The following is a 21,948-nucleotide window of genomic DNA, read 5'->3' on the forward strand; positions in this document are numbered from 1 at the left end:
TAGCGTTTCCAAGGAGCGGCTGGTGAATTGAACCGCCGACATTGTGGTTCAAACCGACCCTGCGGACAGCGCCGCACCACACTGATACACATTAGTACAAGACAACGCCGCACTATTAGAATCAGCGCTATTCCGGTTTCCAAGGCCTGCAAACTCGATTAATTTTACTCTCTAATGCATAATAATTGTTCTCCGTGTCTGTCAGCACTTCCCTGCGACTTCCTGACTGAGCAGGGGACAGACGGTTTCCTTCGTTTGGTCAGAGAAGGCCCAAAGCCTCCCGAACGGATATCCGGCTCGCAGGATGCAGAAGACGCAAAGGCCTCATTGTTCCTTGGGGTCCGCCTGCCCCTCCCCCAGCCCAGAGGACACTGGGCACAGAATCCCGCTTGTCGAGGCGGGCCCATTTCTCAGGAGTGGGGCCTTCAGAAGAAGCAAGGAAGCGGGCTAAGCCCAGATCTGGAATCTGGTGTTCTGAGCACATCTGGAATCTGGTGTTCTGAGCACAACACTGGAAGGAAGTTAAGCATACCAACATAAAAAACCCTGGAATTGGAAAATGCATTTCCATCCCGGCTCGACCAGGGCCTCGCTCCCCCGCAACCGAGATTCAGTCTGTGTTACTACTTAATTTGCATAAGTTTTGTGGCACTGAGGGTCCGTGATTGCAGGCTCCGAATGATGCAAGGGGATTTCATAGCCAGCCGCTTCTCAAGGCCGGATCTCTTGAGTACCGTCCAGCCGGCTCCCCGAAAACTTGCGGGGGCCGCGGGCGGTCTGGGCGCCCAGGACGTCTTGAGCGCAGACCCGTGACTACATCCCGCGGTCGCCGGGGGGCGCTCGTGCTGCGCGGCCACCGGCGCTGGTCACCCTCTTCGGGTCACCGCCGACTCGGAGACCCTTCGCGTCTTCTAAGGAAACAAAGTGCACCTTTGTCAGCGACCTGGCGCGTATGCGTGTGAGCCGAAGGCCCCGACCAACAGTCCATCCGCCCGGGGCAGCTGAGGGCTCCGTGGCTCCTGCCCGACCGCTGCATTCGTTCGCTGCAGTGGCCTGTCGTACACTTTCCGGGCTTCGGCTGGGCGGGAACCCGGGGCGTGGAGAGTCCGGGTGGGGAAGCAGAAAGGCCCGCGCCCGCTTGGGCTAGGCTGCTTCTCATTGGCCAGCCGCGCCCTCCCCAGCCCCGGGTCCCGGCTCGGCCTTGCTCCCGCCGCGGATTCCAGCCGCGCGCGCGCGCGCGCGAGTCCGGTCCCAGCGCGGTGCGGCCAGCAGGACTACAAGTCCCAGCAGGCTTCGCGCGGTGAGCGCCGCGGCCCAAGCCGAGCCCTAGCTTAGCGCCTGCGCAGTGCGGTGGCCGGAGTCTGCTAGTACCACACCCCCGGGAGGGACTGAGGGGAGGCAGAAGCATCCGAGGCATTAAAGCATCCGAGGGAGCCGGAGGGAGGAGAATGGAGTGACAGAGAAACGCGGAGGGTGGGGGGTGGGGGGGAGACTGCCACGGGAGGGGGGAGGGGGGACACGGAGGGAGGAAGACGCGGCGGCGGCGGCGGCTCCTCTGTGCAGAGGGGGAACTCCGAGGGAGCCGAGCAGGAATAATGCGGTAGGCGGCGGGCTCGGGCTCCGGCTCCGGCTCCGGCTTGGGCTCCGGCACAGCGGCGGCAGCACCGCGGCAGCACCCCAGGCGCTGACAGCTCCGCCAGCCGGCTCCTCGCTGACCGCCGACTGTCAATGGAGCTGGAAAACATCGTGGCCAACACGGTCTTGCTGAAAGCCAGGGAAGGTAAGCACGGGGCGGCGCGCCTGGCGCAGTGGCCGCGGGCCGGGGCGCGGGTGTCGGTGGCGTGTGGGCAGTGCGTGTGCAGAGTGCCCGCAGTGAGTCGCGAGCAGGACATCTCGGGGGTCTGCCCTGCAAATGCTTCGGGGCTCCTTGCCCTCTGGATCGGAGAATTCAGACTCAAGCAGAGAGGAGAAGAAAGCAATGTCGAGGGTGCTGGGCTTCGGATGCTCAAATCTCCCCTCGTTTCCAGCTCTAACCCTACAGAGCGTGCCATCTCGGCAGTTGCTGAAAGGTCTGTTGGAAAAACATTAATTCAGGGAGAGATGAACAAACATTCAAAAAAAAATAAAAGCCTTTCGAGCCGATCCCGGATGGTTCTGTGAGTGTGAATTGGTGTGAGTGAGTGTGTGTTGTTGGGGTGTGGAATTAGCCGAAGCCAAGTCTCTGCTTGCGCAGGCTGAGTTGATAGAGGTTACTGCTGGAAACCAGCGGATGGGAATGTTTCTTAGGGAAATCCCATCGTGTGGAAGGAAGCCTTTTAAAGGTAAAGTAAGATGTTGAGGAATTAGCCTGTTCATAGAATAACGAAAGGATAGTTGTACAAATTACCAAGAAAATGAGTCAGGATTTCAGGGGTGGGTGGTTTTTTTTTTTTTGTTTTTTTTTTTTTGGTGATAGTGGGGGAGAGATCACAGAACTGTTTGATTTCTGGTACAGTTAAAAATGATGGTAAGCGTGCCGGTGGGTAGATGCATTTTGGGTGCATAATCATTAGATTTCCTGCATATAACTGGGTAGGAAATATTGTCTAAATAGAGTGGGTAAGATCTAAAGTCAAACACAGAAACACATATTTTGACTCTTCCTTGAGGCATTTTTTTTTCTTCTTTTCTTAAAGTAGCTCATAAACTTACATGCCTCCTGAAATGATTATGTTGTGTGCATGTAAACACCTATTTAGGAACACCTGGAATTTATGTAACATCTCTTTGCCAAGATTTGAGTTCTGATGTGCAGCCTCTTTATAAAAGGGGAAGTGGGTTTTCCCTTTCATGAGCGCTGGTTTTAGCTGACACCCCAGGTAGACTAAGGCAGCTTAAGTAAGGTCTTAACTTTAGAAAGAAGCTCCAGGAGCTGCTCACAAACCTGCTTCACCTTTCAAAAATGTTTTCATTCACCCACTTTGATGAATGAAGGAAGAACTTCTGGCCGGGAATAAAATGATTTATGCTTACCCTGCTCGTTCCATTACCCTCTGGCTGTGTGGGTTGGGGATGCACCACCCTCAAACCGGCATTCACATCGTATTTTTGTCGTCACTTGTTACTCTAAAGCAGCTGCCCGGAAGGTTTGCTTTGAAAGCCCCGAAGGAAGGAAGGTGGTTGTTGTTCCTTGCCATTGAATCCTTTCTGACTCATGTGGACCCCATGTGGTACAGAACTTTCTTGGCTGTAATCTTCATGGAAGCTGATCATCAGGCCTTTCTTCCGTGGTGCCTCTGGGTGGGTTTGAACTGCTACCCTTTATTAAGCTACTTGTTAGTTGCCATTGAATCAATTCTGTCTCTTGGTGACCTCATGTGTGCAGAGTAGAACCACAATCCATAGGGTTTCAAGGCTGTGACCTTTGGGAAGCAGATCTCCAGGTTAGGGAAGGTTCAAGCTGCCAACCTTGCAGTTAGTAACCCTTGTTAGGGACTAACCTAGCTTACCTTTGGCGTAAACAGATTTTTAGGAGAGATTGTTCCTTGGTGACTTCAGGCTCAAAGGCCTGAGTATTCCCCCCTCCCCTCCCCCTTCCCCCCAGTTTATTCTGACTCTTTTAGCAAACTACCCAGGCGCTGGTATGGAGGGGTTCTGGAGGGGTCCTGAAGAGACCACAGCCCCTCGCTAGTGTCTTCTGCTGTCGGCCACCTAGTGGTAGGATGTGGTAGGACCGCTCAAGGACTGGGGGTGGGGTGGGGGGGTGGAGGAGGGTTGGGACAGTTTTCACCCTCCCTCCATTCGGAAATGATTTCTTGGGAAATCACTAGGATGAGAGAGCTAGCGGCCTTCTCGCTTCTTCTCTTCCTCCCCAGGCCCTTCCTGCTGCCCAGGAAATTCTCCCCAGCCTGGGTCTAGACATTCCTTGGTCAGGGGGTGGGGGTTTGCATCATTTTTCTTTTGCCCTCTTCCTTCTCAGCATTTGATTGCTTCTTGTAAAATGTATTGCTTTGAATGGCCAAAGTGAGTGGTACCATGGTACCCCTCTTTCCTTAGAGTCTCTACCCGAGAGTGTTCCCAAAGTGAATTTCCCGCATGGAATTTCTCTTGGGTAGGCTAACAAATTGGTTTTCTCAGAGCCCTAGCCCTCGAGAGTTGTGGAACTTCCATTGGGTTGAATTACAGAGATGTAAAGTGCTCAGAGAACTGGCCTTTTACTTCTCCTTTCCCTTTTAAAGTCTTTTCAGTTTCTCTCAGAGTGTTTGATGGTCTTCAGGAGTGAGAAAATCGCCCTTGACGACGCCTTTGAATGAGAGGGTTGACACAACACAGAGTAACCGTTTACCAGAAACATCATTTCAACTTGGGGCTCCCCCTCATTTTCTTCATTATGTCCAGATAGAATCCACAGTGGTAACAGCTTTCTTTTGTGTGGGCTTTTCTTTAAGATTCGAGCACCTATATTCTAATTGGAGCTCTGGTAGCGTAGTGGTTACGAATCGGGCTGCGAACCTTAAGGTCAGCGGTTCGAAACTACCAGCCGCTCCGCGGGAGAAAGATGAGGCTTTCTACTCCCGTAAAGATTTACACCCTCGGAAACCCTGTACAGGGTCGCTATGGGTCGGAACCGACTCGACGGCACTTAACAACAACAACAACAACATATTCTAATTAGTGTGGAAGATTTTAGAAATAAAAGTAATTTATTTTTCCCTTCTCAGTACTAATATACTTGAAATCACTCTTACAGGAACAATTTCTCCAAAGAGTCCTGTCCTTCAAATATTCAGGAATGAACATTGTACTCAGTGAATGAACTACTTCATGTAAAGAAGATAATATCCTAAATTATCTGAAATGTTAAAAATGTTTAAGGACACATCTTAAAGATTCTTGTAAATGGTTACAGATGAGAAATAGAATCAGGGCAAACGTGAAATTTAATTTTGTTCACTTAACAGAGTACATAGTAAACAATTTAAAATGTGGCTTTCAAGTATAAGTCACATTTGTCCCAAACAATTGAGAAACAGACCTTGAAGAAAGACAGACACGAATTGAGAATGATGTGAAGGGAACTGTAGTTGTCAGTGGGTAGTTTGGGGGCCAATCTTTTGTGGTTATGATACATTCTTAAAGGCAGAGGGCTCCTGAATTCATTGTAGATTTCAATTCTTAACCATAATAAAACATGTGTAAAGTGGAAAAATTAATGTAGTGAAAAAGTGATCCGGGGAGGGTTGAGAATTAGAAAACATAGCAAGCACTTTGCACCTTTGTGACCAACCAAATATCCCAAACCCATTGCTGCCCACTCAATTCTAATCCTCAGTCACTTTATAGGACAGAGGAGAACTGCTCCAAAGGGTTTTGACGCTGTCATCTTATATGGGGGAGTGTCCGTGTGGTGCTGTAGGACAAGCACTGGACCACAAGGTCGGTGTGAACCACAAGGTTGGTGGTTTAAACTCACCAGCCGCTCCTCGGAAGTCCTATCCAGGTCTCTATGAGTTGGAACCCACAACCATCTTTGTGGAAGCAGACTGCTACATCTTTTTCCCACGGAGTGGCTGGTGGGTTCAGACCACTGACCTTTAGTTTTTAGCCAAGCACTTAACCACTGCACTACCAGCCTTATAACTTTTGTTACAGTTGTTTTGAAATAAGAAAAGATAAGCGATCTAGGTTCAAATTTTTTAAACTGCTGAAATGTACTTTGTGGCTGTTTATTTGTCTTAGTCTCCTGAGAAACATCAACTTGTTCACTCTTAAGAGCTTTAGATTAGTCTCTTAAAAAGTGGTAAGGAAAAAAAATGAAAGAAGTTTAGCCTGATGCCATGCCAAGTTATGGTTAAGTATATAATGAAAAAGAATTTCAGGAATGGGTTCAATATAGGATCCAATTCACCTTTAATTACTGCAATCATTTCCAACTCATAGAAATCTGGTAGGGAAGAGCTACCCACAGGGTTCCCACGGGTAGAAGTCTTGATGGGAGCAGATTGCCCCATCTTTTCTCACCGGCAGTGGCTGGTGGGTTCAGACCACAGATCTTTCCGTTAGCAGCTGAGCATAAGCACTCGATTGAAAGGTCGTTTCGAACCTCCAGGTCTGCAGTACAAAGTCATCAGCTGTTCTCCAAAACCCTATACAGGGCACTATGAGTCAGAACTGATTCGAGGGCACTAACAACAATGCTTAACTGTTGCATCACTAAAAAACAAACTCACCCTAACCCACACTCACTGCCATTGAGTTGATTCCGACTCAGTGACCCTATATAGGGTTTCCAAGACTGTAAATCTTTATGGCGGCAGGCAGCCTCATCTTTCTCCCATGGAGTGGTTGGTGGGTTTAAACTCGGGTAGTTTCACAAGAACATTGGAAATTCCCAAGCATGAGCTAAATAGCTCTGTGGCACTGTGGGTTAATGCGCTAGAATGCAAGGTTGGTTTGAACCTCAAGGTCATTGGCGGTTCAAGCTCACCAGCTGCTTCTGGGAAACCCTATACAGGGTCACTATGAGTCGGAACTGACTCAAGGGCACTTAACAACAGCAACAACAAAGGTGAAGTTAGGAGTCCAGTGCTTATCCTACAGTACCATCAAGACTCCTAAAATTCACCTTTTCCAAGGGCTATTAAGCACTGGCCTGCTAACTGCAACTTGGGCAGTTCAAATCCACCAGTTGTTCCTCAAAACCCCTATTACAAGATCACCACGAGTCAGAACTGACTTGATGGCACTTAGCAACAATAATAAATTCAGCTCATGCCTGGGGACTTTTGATGTTCTTGTGAAAGTATCTAGGCTCGTGGACAACATTTAAAATTTAACATTTGTTGCTGATGTGTTTGTGGCTCAAGGTAAGCATTATGATATCCAAAAATCTCTGAAGGAAGAAGTTTTAGCATTTCCAGAAGGTATCACTGCAGTAGATCATGCAATTCAGAAATGAAAATTGAAAACAGAAAGTGACTATAAACAGGTGACAGAGAGATAAAAATCAGGAATTTCTTCAAGCCTACTATACCCAGCCCTCACCCCTCTTATCAAAATAGAATAGTGAAGACAAGGGGTTCTAATATGTGATTAAAATGGATCAAAATGGCCTTGGATGATAGCTACTTTAAAGCACATCCTGTTATGTTTCAGTGAAAATTTTTATTTAAAAATATCCTTTGTAGCTAAAACATTTTAATGAGCAAATCAAGCTTACAATTTTATCTGTTTTTTGGCGGTGGGGGGCAAAGGTAATGCTGTTCCATTGAATACCTTCTCAACACTGGAGAAAGTCCATCAGTTTTTATAAATCAAGTCACGTTTCAAAGAGGAAATGGTTATCTCCCAATGACTTTGCCCCCACCCCCATTTCTCATTTTGAGAATTCAGTTCTTGAATTGTCTTCTGAAACTCTAACAAGGGTAAGATTCATTCATTCATTTATTCATTCAATATTTGGCTGTCGAAGGACCCTGTACTCAGGTGCCATTTTTGGGTGTCAGTGAGAGGTGGGTGGGGAGATAGAATTGGGCATGGCTGTCACCTTTTTAGACTTTTAGGATGGTAAACTAGATACGTGGAGAGCCAAACTTTGTCCCCAAAGAGCTGAAGCTAACTGTACATGAGTGCCATTTTTAGCTGGGTACATGGTGTTGACTCTGTCATGCCTAGAATTTGGACAGTGGGACCTGCAGGTCCAATGTCTGCTTTAAGGATAATCAAAGATAGTAGTTGAGAGATAGGCCCCACTCTAGAAGACAGCTGTTCATTTTCTAAGCCATTGTGTTTTTAATGAAAGCACTAAAATAACTATATAGTTAAGTATATAATTATACTGTTGTTGCTGCTGTTAAATGCCGTTGAGTGGGTTCCGACCCACAGCAACCCAGTACAAGACCACTGATGACGTAGTGTGTTATGCTCTGGGCTGCTAACCACAAGGTCAGCAGTTCAAACTCACCTGTCGCTCCTCAGAAGAAAGACGAAGCTTTCTGCTCCCATATTTACAGCCTCAGAAACCTTATATAGACTCGCTGAGTTGGAACCAACTGGATAGCACTTAGCAACAATGGTGGTGGTGGTTGTTATGTGCCGTGGAGTCGGTTCCGACTCATAGTGACCTGCACAGGGTTTCCGAGGCTGTAAATCTTTACGGAAGCAGAAAGCCTCATCTTTCTTCTGCGGAACCAGTGGTAGTTTCGAACTGCTGACCTTGAGATGAGCAGCCCAATTTGTAACCACTATGCTATTAGAGCAACCCTTAGCACGATGCTTTTGTTGAGGAATGACAGGATCCCAGAGGAGAACTGGTGTTCTGGAGGACCTTTAATAGTACATTTAGGGCGGAGGCCTAGGCCAGGTGGATGGACGGTGTTTCTGAGGAGATGATGGTAGAGGCAGCCTCTGTTCTGGACTTTTTGTTGGGGTTGGTGTGGCCTGTCCCCTTAGCCTGCTCCTGAGAATATTCTGAAGGATTAAAAGCATCTCTTCCTGGTGTGGTGCCACAGGATAAGCATTCAACCTCAAAGTTGGTTTAAACTGCAAGGTTGGAGGCTCAAACTTGAAAACTCTATATGGGGTCTCTATGAATTGGAATCGACTCGATGACACTTAACAACAACAACTGAAGCTGCTATGTCCACCTTGGTAGCCACTAGCTGCTTTTGCTAGTCACATTTAAATTAATAAAGAGTAACAATCTAGTGCCTCCAGCACATTAGCCACGTTTCTAGTGCTCAGTAGCACAAGTGGCTGTTCTTGTTAAGTGCCATCAAGTTGATTTCCTGTTTAGGGTTTCCAAGGAACAACTGGGTTTGAACCGCCAGCTTTGCAGTTAACAGTCCAGTGCTTATCCTGCAGCGCCACACCAGTATAAGTGGCTAATGGCTACCATACTGGACTGCACAGTTGTAGACCATTTCCACCATCAGAAATACGTTCTGACGTTAAAACTTAGGGGAAGGTAATGAGAGAGGGAAGGAGCTCTGGTAGTGTAGTGGTTACGAATGGGGCTGTGAACCTCAGGGTCAGCAGTTTGAAACTACCAGCTATTCTGTGGGAGAAAGATGAGGCTTTCTGCTCCTTTAAAGATTTACAGCCTCGGAAACCCTGTACAGGGTTACTATGAGTCGGAACCGACTCCACGCACATAACCACCACCACCACCAATGAGAGAGGGGAGGAAGAGATTAGAGTGATCTGGTGAGGAGGGAGGGAAGTTGGGGGAGAGGAGAATGGGGATGAGGAAGAGATGGAGGGAGAGGGACTTGGGGAACAGAAGAGGGGGTCTGTTGGGGTAGAAGTGGAGGTTTACTCATCTGGAAAGAATAATATCTTGTTAAGAAATTTGCCCAAATTGAGCAACTGGCTTTTCTGATTCGTATTAAGTGCTTATTCCAAACACAGATAGTGCCCCATGCCCCTTCTTGAAACTCCTGATGTGCGAATATTTGAAAACAAACATTATATTAAAAGAAGATACTAAGTTGTATAAGTACAATTAACTGCACAAGAGGAAGACAGAAACATCCTTCCAAAAATGAGGTGAGAAGAGGATTCCCATCTGAGCAGTACAAAGTAAAATAGGTCACGAAGAAGGTGTGCTCACAGATGTCAAAGGCACACTGTTCTTGTGCTCCCTAAAAGGCAATGTCCCTTTAAAAGACATCTTTCCTGTGACACTGGACACATTTTAACCATAACCTAGTTAGAAGGAACTTAAAAAGTCTTAAGCATTTAAAAGAAAACAGTGACTTGCTTGCTCTTTGGTTGGTGAAGCATAGAACTTCCTATTTGAAGTTGTGCCAGAGTCAACTGGTGTAGCTGCTATTATTCTGCCATGGAGTCGGTTCCGACTCATAGTGACCCTGTGAAGGTTTTCTAAGGAACAGCTGGTGGGTTTGAACTGTCTCCTTGTTGGAACAATGAGTAAAGACGTGGTAATAAATGAGTCCACCTTTGATAGGCCTGCTGTATCTCTAGGGACTTGTAATTGGTGAAATATCAAGACTTTTTTCAAAAGGTAATTGTGAAATGAGCCCCAGAGGACAACTTCCGGAGCATGTGCAGAAAGCAAAAGTGAATAAATGAGATAAACAGATAAGAACATTCCTGAGCCTTCACGTGGCAGAGCCCCACAGGGGCGCCCAGGCTTTCAGCCCACCTACCACTGTCCTGCCTTAACAGATGGGAAAATTGAGATGAAAGAAAGAGTGTCACTTGTCCAAGGTCACTTGAGCTTGGACTCTTCTGGAGCTAATTGGAAGCAGATTTCCTCTGCCCTCCAAAGTGCCTTAATAGTTCAAAATAAACCTTGCCTCCTCCCTGTCATAACGAGGCAAAACTAAAACCAAAAAACCCTGCACAAAGGAAAAACACCAAAGAAACAACAAACCCATTTCTCAGGTCTAAATGGTTTCCAAATATAAATACCCATGAGGTTGCAGTTGTGCCAGGAAAAGAGGTTAACTCCTTTTGCAGAAAAGAGTGAAATGGGAATATAATTCCCCCCTCCCCCAAGTCCTGATTTCAGCTCCCTGTCAATTTAAGAAGAGTTTGGTAAAGTAATTCATCCTAGGTTGTGATTGATTGATAGATGCACCCTCCCATTCAAAAAGTAGGATTCAATGAATGATTTAATTTAAATGAATCCTTCATTGAGGAGAGGATGACAGATAGACAGACAGACACACAGACACACATACACACACAGCTGTGGCCCTTTCTGGAGTCCTGTTACTTCTATTGCTACTTCTTCCAGCAGCCTCCACATCTCAACACATCAAAAGAGCAGGTCAGCCTCTTCACTCTCCATCCTCTTGGCAGGGCTTGGAGAAATGCTGGATGGTGAGTAGCCAAAGATAGCCCCCAAAGTAAAAATGACACCACCAGGCAAAGCACTTCCATGGAGGCAATGCCAACTCCTGGAGACCCCTCGTGTTGCAGAGTAGAACTGTGCGGTGTTCTCGAGGAAACAGATCACCAGACCTTTCTCCCGAGGTGCCTTTGGGTGCATTAGAACCATTAACTTTTCTGAACACCTAACTGTTTACACCGCTCAGGGACTCTGCTTCTAAGGTTGGCTGTGAGCTCTGATGGGTGATGGGTTGGGCTGGGGCTGAGGACAGTGACAGGAAGGTCGTTGTGGTCACACCACAGTCAGCAGCACTGCTTCCTCTCCTCAGTGGAACCAAGAGGTGGGTTGTGGGCAGACCAGGTCACATTCAGGTGCACCCCCTAGCCCCTCGCCTCAGGTGCTTGCCACTCATTGGGAGACCCTTGCCCTTGAGTACCTAGCTCTGGTAGTGGCATCTGATGTGTACGATCAGGTCTTGGCAGGGGTTTTCACTTAATAGTTGGGGATTAGGAGTGGGGGTAGGGTGGGGAGGAATCTACCAGAGTGTGATGTGGCCTTTATCAGCTTTAACTTAACCCTTTTCCTTTTTTTCAGTGGTAACTGTATGGGTGTTTGCCTGTAGGAACCATATCAACCTGTGTGTGTGTGTTTGTGTGTGTGTGTTGCCTCATCAATTTAAAACCTTTCTGCTCAAGGATCCTTTTGAGGTAGGGGGAAGTCTGTAAGGAGCCAGGGGCTTCCTTGGAGGTTGCTTTCAGGTTTGAGATGATGTCACAGCCGGTAATGAGGGGCCAGGGAGTCAACCTTTGATCTGCTCCTGCAGAGAAGGTGTAGTTCTGCCTGAACCACCTGAGGAAGGGAGGGGTAAAATTACCCAACTACAGGACCTGAGGACCCAGCCAGTGTAATTGGCTTGCAGATCTGATAAAAGGTCTTGTGAAACCTCATTTGAAAATGGAATTCCATCTTGGCACAGGCTTAGCACCACTTCTGAAATGGAAACAAGGTGGGGAAGGGTCAGAAAACGGCCCAGGAAAAAGCTTCCTAATGACTCGTGCAGAAACAGGCTCTCCAGCTCTCCGTCTGACTGCTATGTGTTCGTGCGCTCAGGAAGAGCTCGTGGGGATGTTTAGACAACATCCCATGAGAAGAAACTCCAAGCTCTACAAAGAATTGGGGGAGGGAACCAGGCTAGTGGCTCGAAATGGCAAATGTGTCAACATTCAATGTCTCTCAAGCTGACTGTTGTTGAGTTTTGATGTCACACTGTGGTCACAGATTGTTGTCATTAGCTGCCATCAAGTCTGCCCCTGACTCATGGCAAAACCATGCCCAAAGGGACTAGCACTGCTGCTGGTTCGGCTCCAGCCCCACGATGGGTTGCAGATCCGACCCTTGCGCTCCATAGAGTTTTCACGGGCTGATTTCAGAAGTAGATCGCCAGCATTTCTTCCTAATCCACCTTAATCTGGAAGTCCAGCATCATAGCCATAGCCACTGACAGTGGGTGGTTGCTGTGTAGTAGCTTCCTTGGCTGAGAATTGAACCAGGGTCTCCCACATGAAAGGTGATAATTTTACCACTGAGCCACCACTGCCCCCACAGTCACAGAAGAGGGAGAGTGTGAGCCAGATGAGTATATGTACCTTAAACATAGTAGGTGTTCAACAAATGTCCCAGAATGAATGACAAATGCCACGTGCACATTATGTGAAGGAGAGGGGAGAGCGAAGAAAGGAACGTCCTCAGGAGCTGGCCTCAAGATCCCAATAGATGGTAAATTAGGAAATGATTCAGCATGGTTAAGAAAGATTGACTAAGGGTATAGGGCAAATTGGAAAATGTTTTCCAAATGTTTGTCTTAACTGTGAAAAATGTCTGGCTAGCAACCTCCCCCCAGCCCCCAATTTGGAAGTGGTTTGTTTCAGTTGTTTTGGAAGAAATAAATATTTGTATTAGACCAAACGTTTGGGGCAAACAGTTTTCCCCAGTTCTGCGGATGCGTTTGAGCTGAAGGAGATGGTTCATGCGATAACACACAGACCTTTTTTGGCCAAATTGAAGGTAGTTTAGGACACAGCCTTCACATGCTTTTCACATCACTACTCGAAAGAGGCTGAGCAAATGGAAAGAAAAGATGGAGCCAAGCAGTGATCCTTCCAGACGCAGGAATGGCTGATGACCTGTGTTTGAAGGATATAATCGTTAAAGAAAAATTGCTTTTCTGCTCATGAGCCGGGAGACTGGATCCAATTAAGACAAAGAAAACGTATGTTCACTTGAAGGAAAAATGTCTAAACAGTCAATTCTGTAATCCTCTCTGAAGGGGGACGATGCCAATGGGATGGGGCTTTATGGATGATGCCAAACACTATGCTATATAATAATTAGTAACCACTGGTTATTTTACCGCATGCCCATTCTCCAAACCACTAACCAGCGCTTGGAATGGAATGAGCCGGGCCTAGATATTTACCCCAGATGTCTTCCCATCAGTAGTATCCAATTAGGGGAATTGTTATTATTATTAACACTTAATTCTTTAAACTATATTGCAAAATATAAACGAAGGAAGGTTCAGTTGGTTACAAGGTGGAGGCTAGTCTTCTGAGACCATTCAAAGCACACTTGTTAGTTTACATTTCAAGAACAACGGGGTGGCTAATTGTTTTATAACATGGTGCCTGTATTCTTTCTAGTCTTGGGGTACTGGTACTTAAAAACATTTCAGGAATGACTGTAAGTGGGTAGAGCACTCGAGAGGTCAATTTAGAGGCACTGTTCTTCCTGGGCTGGCTCTGAGAAGTGAACCTGTGTCCATTTGTCATTTCTGCCACCCAGGGGGTGTCTGAGCACTCTAAATATCTGCTTTCAGTGGCAGCAAAGATCTATGGAAGTAGCCTTGGGTTGGTCCTTGCCTCCATCTTAATACTTATTTAGTATTTACTGTGTATTTGGCACCATGCTAAAGCCCCTGGGTGGCTGCAAACAGTTAACCCGCTAGGCTGCTAACTGAAAGGTTGGAGTTTCAAGCCCACCCAGAGCTGCCTTGGAAGAAAGGTGCCCCCTCCCCCCCACCCCCCACCCCCAAAAGATCAGTCACTGAAAACCGTATGGAGCACAGTTCTACTCTGAGTCAGAGCTGCATTGACATGCTAGGCTAAGATGAGCTATGGAGTTTCCCATCTTCTCTCTAAAAGAATGATTAAAAATTCTAAGACCATTTTGTGTCCATCATTTTACACGATCCTTACAGGTCCGTGAGGTATGTTTCATTCTCACAGATGAAGGTTTGGAGGCTGAGAGAGGTAAATGACTTAATGACTTGCCCAAGAGCCCCAGCTAATTCCAGAGCTGGACCCAGCTGTAAGCCCAGCCTCCACATCTACCTTCTTCTGGCTGCTGCAATCTTACCAGCTGCTTGGAACGCCAATACTCACATAGAGGAGACATTTGAAAGTGAATTATGTGCGTAGATGCGGTATACAATTAGATAGGAGTCATTCCTTCTTGTTTTTAAGGTTTTGAAATAGGTACATAAGCAGGATATATGCTCACAAAAGAAAATTTGAACAGGATTGGAAAGCATTAAGAAAAAAAAGGCCATAGTCTCTGTCCTGTCTGCCTCTGCTACCCAGGCTGCCTTGTAAGACTGTCACTGTCCGCACCGAGGTGGGGGTGTGCCCAGGCCTCCGTGTATCCATGCACCGAGAACATATAGATGAACTGCACCCAGAAAAAGACGTCTTCCGCAGCTGTTTTCAGTCAACAGTTTGTTGTAGAGACCTTTCCATATCTGTGTTTATAGTTTCCCATGAAATGGATGAGGGTTAGAAAAAGTTGTGAAAGACTTGGGAAATGGGCAAAAGATGACTGAGTGTCGTTTCCTTGGAATCCTTCAGGGTTACCCCGTTCTGAGGGGTTCTGTTTGTGCCTTTGATTATCTTGGACTTGCTCTTTAATTTACTTAACCAAAGCCCCTATAGTAGGCAATTTAGGGTTTTCTGTTTTTAAAATATCAATAATGCAGGAATACCCTATTCAGTGTATGTACAACATTATGTTGTTGATCTTGTTGTTAAGTGCTGTCGAGTTGGTTCTGACCCATAGTGGCCCTGTATAGGGTTTCCAAGGAGCAGCTGGTGAGCTTCAACCACCGACCTTGCAGTCCAGTGCATTAACCCAGAGCACCACACCAGGACTTCATGAAATGCAGGAGTCTTGGTAGTGACTTACATGTTGGTTCGAATCCACCAGCTACCCACAGGAGTAAGAAAGGCTCTCTGCTCCCGTACAGATTTACAGTCAGGGAAACCCTTTACAGGGTCTCTATGAGTCAGAACTGACTTGATGGCACACAGCAGCAGTATCGGCAGCGATATGCAAGGTGCGCTTTCTTTCTGAGAGAGGAACGTGATAAATCTGTGGACGTGTATGGCAGGTGACCTTTGGGACTGAACACCTCTTCCCACTGAGTCTTTTCTTTATTCAAAGCTTGGATTTCACTGCCCTTGGGTATTATTGCATGTGCAAACCAGGCAGGGGATGCAGGAATACAGGCTTAAGCAAAGAGCCCGCAGCTTTGTAAAGATGTCCCCGTATTTCTCTCACTGCCACTCTGCCACGTAGACCTGTTAGCTACAGCCATCCAAGCGTAAAGAGGTAAAACGATTTTCCAAGTCCACACAGCAAGCCCCTACTTCTCCCACATTCTGGTCTTAATCCATTGCATCTGTACAATTCTAGGGGGTCGTTCACATCAGAGAGAGGGCCGATTTCTAGAAGTCCTGGTGGAGTACTGTAGGATAAACACTGGACCGCAAAGTTGGTGGTTCAAACTCACCAGCCGCTCCTCGGAAACCCTACACAGGGTCGCTATGAGTCGGAACTGACTCAATGGCAATTAACAACAATGACAGGCTATCTCAGGACAGGTGTCACTGAGGTTCCCAAGGAAGGGGACATGTGCTGCTGGTGTTCCCACTGGTATCTTTTGATCCTGTCTCACCTAGTCCTCTCCTCAGGAGTTCTGGGCCTTTCTGCATCAGTGACTATTTGATTGAAGGCTTCCATGGGATTTTTTCAGGTGACAGTAAGTAAAGATTCCCATGTTTGGTGCACACCTTGAGAATCAAAAGCACAAATAAAAACAAGTCACAGGCCTTTCCACCTCCCTCCCATGATCCGCCTGGCATGAGGTTACTGTCTAAAGCCAAGGGTCTTGAAGATTGTGTGAGTATTAGAGGAGAGAGAGACTTGCAGAGATGTGTTAGCCTACACTCCTCCAGCGGCTCCCTGCCCTTCTGCCTGGAAGTGGCCGAGTGACTAAACCCAGGGAGCCGCCCCTTAATTGGATGATTAGTCTGAACATGGTTGTGTGGCCAGTATCCTTGCCACCACACTCAGGGCATCTCCTCCCTCCCCGGGAGGAGGAATCTGAGGTCCCAAGGAAGCCCACGTGGGTGGCAGTGCCAGGCAGGAACCGTCTCCAAGTGCGCCGGGTCCCCAGGCCTGGCTTTTCCTCCAAGCTGGCTAGGCAGCTGTAATAATTCTGAATCCCAGGCCTTGCCCGTGATGTATGTAATCAGAGGCAGAGCCTGGGAATGTGCATTTTTAACTCCCCAGGAGACTCTGCTGGCCAGCCTGAGTGTGGAATCGCTTCTCTCCAGTGTCTTCTGGTGAATCGACTGAGTCTCTTTTGAGATGAGTTGGGAACCCTTCACCCTCCTCTGCAGCTTCTCAACGTGGAGTTTCTGGCTTCTGCTTGAATCTTCCTGGTGATGGGGACCTCCCTCCATCTCCTGAGGTGCAGACGGTTCCATTTGGAACAGCAGTGATTCAGAAAGACTTGCCTCACCCACAAACTCTCTGAGGTCTGGGACTAGGGCTCTTTGTTTCTCTCTCCGGCAGTCTCACCTATGCTAACTGTGAGCCCAAGAATGCCTGGGGGCAGTGTTCACCCATTAGGTCTAGTTCTGTTCTTTTTAGGTATTAAAAAGATACAAGTTGTTGTTGTGAAGTGCCATCCAGTCGGTTCCAACCCATAGCAACCCTGTATAGGGTTTCCGAGGAGCAGCTGATGAGTTGGAACCACTGACCTTGCAGTTCAAACAGTTTTGCAGTCTGGCACTTTAACCTACAGAGCCACACCAGGACTCCAAAAAGATATATATTTATATATACATATATATCTACATGAGACCAAGTGGACAACAGTTAGATAAAGCATAGATGAGGAGTTAGGTGTGTGTGTGGGGGGAACACTGAGACTAAGTTACTGGCGGTGAAACAGCTGGAATGAAAATCATGAGAGTGTTGACACAATGTAACCGATGTCACTGAACACGTTGTGTAGAAATTGCTGAATGGGAGTAGGTTTTGCCGTGTATATTTTCATAGAAAACACAGTACGATATTTAACAAGAAATGTTCCCCCTCTGGGTGTACAGGCCCTCCTGATATTGGTGACAGCATTTGTCCATCATAGAACAGAACCAGCCTCCTGGCTCCCATATCCCCACGCCTGTGCTTTCCCTGTAACAGCCACATCCAGCCGAGTTAGCGACGTGGTAATGGTGATGCTGACAGCATCCAGGAAAGCTCAAGGACATAGGTGGTCAGCAGCCTGCCAAAGCTGGGGCCAACACACTCAGCTAGACTGCAGGCTCAATCGGTGGCTCCTGTGAAAAGGTGGAAAGAGAAGGAAGAATCGTCCCACCTACGCATGGCATGTGCTGTACATTGCTGTGTTGACCTCTCTAGGCATAGCTTTCCTCAGCCGTTTAGATGTACAGCTTGATTTTTTCACTCTTCTGATCTTGAGAATTTGCTGGTGCCTTTTCCCCTGGGAGTAATTCACCCTTGGGTGCTTCATGATAAAATCTGATGTTAGTTTGATGAGCAGGCATTCCATATGGAAATGACAGTTACCAAGAGGAAAGAGTGAGCACGAGGAGGGGTTGTATGGGCCATGGAAACAATCGGAATAAGGCTTGCTCCTGCTCATTTCATCCGTGCCTGCAGTCTAAGACAGGCAAATCCATGGTTCTAGTATTTTCGTTAGTGGATTATACAGAGGAAAATTAAATCAAAAGTCAAAAATAAACACAGTTTGATTGTCCTGTACTACATTATCTTAATAAGCAGTGTTCCTGGAAAGTTTAAAAATACACAGTGCTCTGTCTGGCCAAAGAAAACAAGAAGTAAATATTGTTGAGAAAATGTAAGAATTTTCCATCGAGATAGGAGTGTTGGAGACACTGCCATCTGGACTCACAGACATCCTGCAAAGAGTCGGGGATTGGTAAGTTTTACCTGTTTTTCAAGGCTTGTGGTTGGGGGTCACCCACCAGGGGAAGAGGTTCGTTCCAGGAAGGGGCACTGCCACACACTTCTGTGGGATCCTGGCAAATCCTGACCCCCTCATTCTCCTGCAAAGTCCCGTCTAGACGTCTGCCTTATCTTGGCTCACAGATTTCATGTGAGCAGCACTGAGTGGACTGTTTACTTCTGCTGAATTTTTCCATAGCTTCACTGCACATGGCAAAAGGTGGAATGGTGAGGGGATTTCTAGGTGGTGTTTCCTACTAACTTTCCTAGAGTGGAACTTAGCTTCTTGGTCACTTCATCATCTGAGTCATAACAAAAGTGAAAAGTCAAGTGATAGGCTGGGAAAATAGCCCTAATATATACAATATTCTTATAAAAATCAGCCTGAGAAAGAGGGAACATCCAATAGAGAAATGAGAAAAACACATGAAGAGGTAATGTGCTAGAGAAGAAATAGCCAGTAAACAACCTCAGGCAGATGTTTTGGTTGCGAGTGGCAGAAATTCAATCGCAACTAGGACAGACAAATGAACTCAGATGGGAGGACACTGGGGTGTCTTGTATTTCAAAGGAAGGTGAGAAGTACAGAGACCAGGCTGGCCTTGAACCTGGAGCTCAGACACTCCCAGCAGTCTTCAGTGTCTCCTCTGCTTCTCTTGATCTACTGTCTTCGTAATCTCTCACTGTTTTTCTATATTGTGGCAGGCGCTCATGACTTTATACCTCATAACTTCCACCAGTGAGGAGAAACTGACGTTTTCCTCTTCAATTCTGATTGGAAAAATCCTGGGGAATTACTAATTGGCTTGCCTTGTGTCAGTGAGTGGCCCACCCTGGGACTGCTAATTTAGATGTCAGTCAGAGCCTGGAGGAAGTCTTGCTGTAGCCAGAGGCTGGGGGTGGTAGGTGGGGAGGTAGGGTTTCTAAGGAGTGGCTGGTGAATTTGAACCTCTGACTTCCTGGTTCAAGCTGACCTTTTGGTCTAGTGCATTAACCCAGAGCGCCACACCAGGACTCCCTGTTAGGTTGGCACAAATGCAAAAGACTGATAATGACCTACTACTTACAAAGTGTAAGCAAATAGGTTCTTTCATCTATTCCCTCCCATTGCTGAGTGGAGTGTAAGTTGACAAGTCTTTCTCATCATCAGAAGTCCTACCCTGGAACTTGTTTGCTAACTGCTGACCTTGACGTTCCATTTCTAAGATTTTATCTTAAGGAAGAACAAGTGTATAAGTAGCACGCAGGAGGCAGTTCAATAGAAGGCTGTGTGCCCTGGAATTGGAAGCCGCTTCAGTGCTGATTAACAGGAGTAAGCAAATCAACGTCCGCATATTCAAATGATGGCCTCATGTGACCATTAAGGGTGCTGCAGGATAATGCGCTGGACCGTAAGGTCAGTTTGAGCCACAAGTTCGGCAGTTCAAACCTACCAGTTGCTCTTCAGAAACCCTACACAGGGTCGCTATGGGTCGGAACCAACTCAACTGCATTTAACGACAACTCTGCTGCCATGGAGTTGTGGTGTGGTGCTGCAGGATAAGCACTGGACCGCGATGTTGGCTTGAACCTCATGTTCATTTGTCGGTGATTCAAACCCCCCAGCCGCTCCTCAGAAACCCTATCTATACAGGGTTGCTATGAGTCAGAACCGAACTGCCAATTAACAGCAAACATCAAGAAGTGCTGGCATGGAGAGATGAGCATGGCTGGGGGAAGGCATATAGGAAAACCTGACATTTGTAGGGTTTGTTCCCATCACACTCAGAGTGCGAACAAAGTTATTTCCATTTGGAGACTGGGAACGACAGTCGGTGCTTTGTTAATGTAAGGACACTTGATGAGACTGTCAGGAAAGAAAATCCCTAAAGAAATGAACACACTTGGCTCTGGAAGCACCTTACTTAGCTGTTTACCAGGTTAAACCAGAAATTTCCCACTTGAAATTTCTCTTTGGACCTGTTTGTTGATTGACTATCTGATTGAATTGTGAACTTTCTCTCTTAGGTCAATGTGCCACTGTGACAGTTTTTGAATGATCTTTCAAGTGTGAATTTGATTTTTAGGAAGGAAATCCTGTATCCTCAAAGTTTGTCAATACTGATTAAAATTCCTTTATTGTCAGATTAGATGTGTAAAGCAGGGACCAAAGAGGTGAGTTTTGCAGGTGGGAAGTGGGCAGAGGAAGAATGAGCTAAAGAACAGGGCTCTTCCTAGGACCTGTGTAGGGTCAAGCCTCTCAATGTCTCCTGGGGCACCGCCAGGTTAGGCCGGCTTCTTCCTGAAGAACCAGCCAGGAGGAACTTATTTTGTCCTTCTCTGTCATTTGCTAATACTTGAATGCTGGTGGGAGGTGAGCATTCTGGTGCTTGTTTGACAAGCTGGGGAGTTAATGAAGAGACCCAGTGACTGTCTGGAATCCTGTAGCCAGAGGCATACCAGCAGAGACTGGATTCCTGTCAGCTCTGTGTAGTGAACTAATGACCAGTTAACGAGCAGGGAAATCTTTGGGGTGTGCAAAATTGGAGTCTGTTTCACCAGGGTGTACATGGCATCTCCTGGATGAATAAAACGGGAGTGAGGCATTGCTGGGAGGCAGATGAGAGAGACTGTGTCTCCCCTCTGGGAAGCTGCAGTCTAGTTGGGAGGCAGACAAGTAAGTGATGTGAACAAAGGCAGCCGAGATGGGAAGGACACAAGGGAAGCCTTCTGAGACAGAGCATCTTGAAGCCGGTGGCTGATAATAAGACAATCACCATTACTGGAGCCCTACCAGGTGCCAGGGGAGTCCCTGTGTGGCACTGCGAGTTAATGTGCCAGACAGCAAAGCCGTTTGAACTGCAATGTCGGCGGTTCAAGCTCATTAGCTGTTCCTCGAAAACTCTATACAGGGTCACTATGGGTCGGAACCGACTCGACAGTTCTTCACAACAACAACCAGGTGCCAGGAGTCCTGGTGTGGCACTGTAGGAAAAGGTTGGTGATTCAAACCCACCAGCTGCTGTGGGTTAATGCCCTTGTCTGCAAAGGCAGTTTGAACTGCAAGATTGGCAGTTCAAGCTCACCCGCTGCACCTTGGAAATCCTACACAGGGTAGCTATGGGTCGGAACTGACCACCACCAACAACTAGGTGCCAGGGGTCCTGGTATGGCACTGTAGGATGAGGTCGGCAGTTCAAATCCATCAGCTGCTTATCAGATCCACTATACAGGGTTACTATGAATCAGAAATGACACACCAGGTGCCATTCCCTGGGAGGGGGCTTTTTAGAGTCAACAGTTTAGGAAGTGCTTAGCTGCTAATCTAGAGGGTTTTGGTTTGAACCCACCTAGTGGTTCCATGAGAGAGAGAAATCTAGTGATCTGTTTCTGTAAAGATTGCTGTTAGGTGCCGTCGAGTCAGTTCTGACTCATAACAACCCTGAATAGTGTTTGTGAGGAGTGACTGGTAGGTTTAAACCCTTGACTTTATGGTTAGCAGTCCAGTGCTTACCCTACAGCTCCACATACAGACTAGAAAACCCTATAGTACCATTCTACTCTGTCACATGGGTCACTCATTATAAGCTGGAATCGACTTGATGGCACTTGACAGTTTTTACTACAACCCTCTGCATTAAGCATCATCATCATTTGCAGATGACAAATCCAACGGAGGGGCATATTGGAGCTGAGGTTGACCCTGAAGCCAGTGTAGTGGGGAGGTGATTGGGTGGAGAGTGGAGAGACAAACAGCAGGACTGGGGAGAATTGTTCCAGGTGGTTCCTTCACCTGGAGCATG

General features: G+C 47.0%; 1 protein-coding gene across 1 annotated transcript in view; it reads left to right on the forward strand.

Moving 5' to 3' along the window:
- The first annotated feature begins 1,513 nt into the window (after nt 1–1,513).
- GRK5 (G protein-coupled receptor kinase 5) overlaps nt 1,514–21,948 on the forward strand; it is a 262,097-nt gene continuing 241,662 nt past the window's right edge. The window contains exon 1 of the mRNA XM_006831403.1: nt 1,514–1,780. Within this exon, the coding sequence (XP_006831466.1) occupies nt 1,729–1,780 (52 nt within the window). The 5' untranslated portion in view covers nt 1,514–1,728. The remainder of the gene's footprint in view (nt 1,781–21,948) is intronic.

This window comes from Chrysochloris asiatica, unplaced genomic scaffold (assembly GCF_000296735.1).
Source record: "Chrysochloris asiatica unplaced genomic scaffold, ChrAsi1.0 scaffold00003, whole genome shotgun sequence".
Classification (NCBI taxonomy): domain Eukaryota; kingdom Metazoa; phylum Chordata; class Mammalia; order Afrosoricida; family Chrysochloridae; genus Chrysochloris; species Chrysochloris asiatica.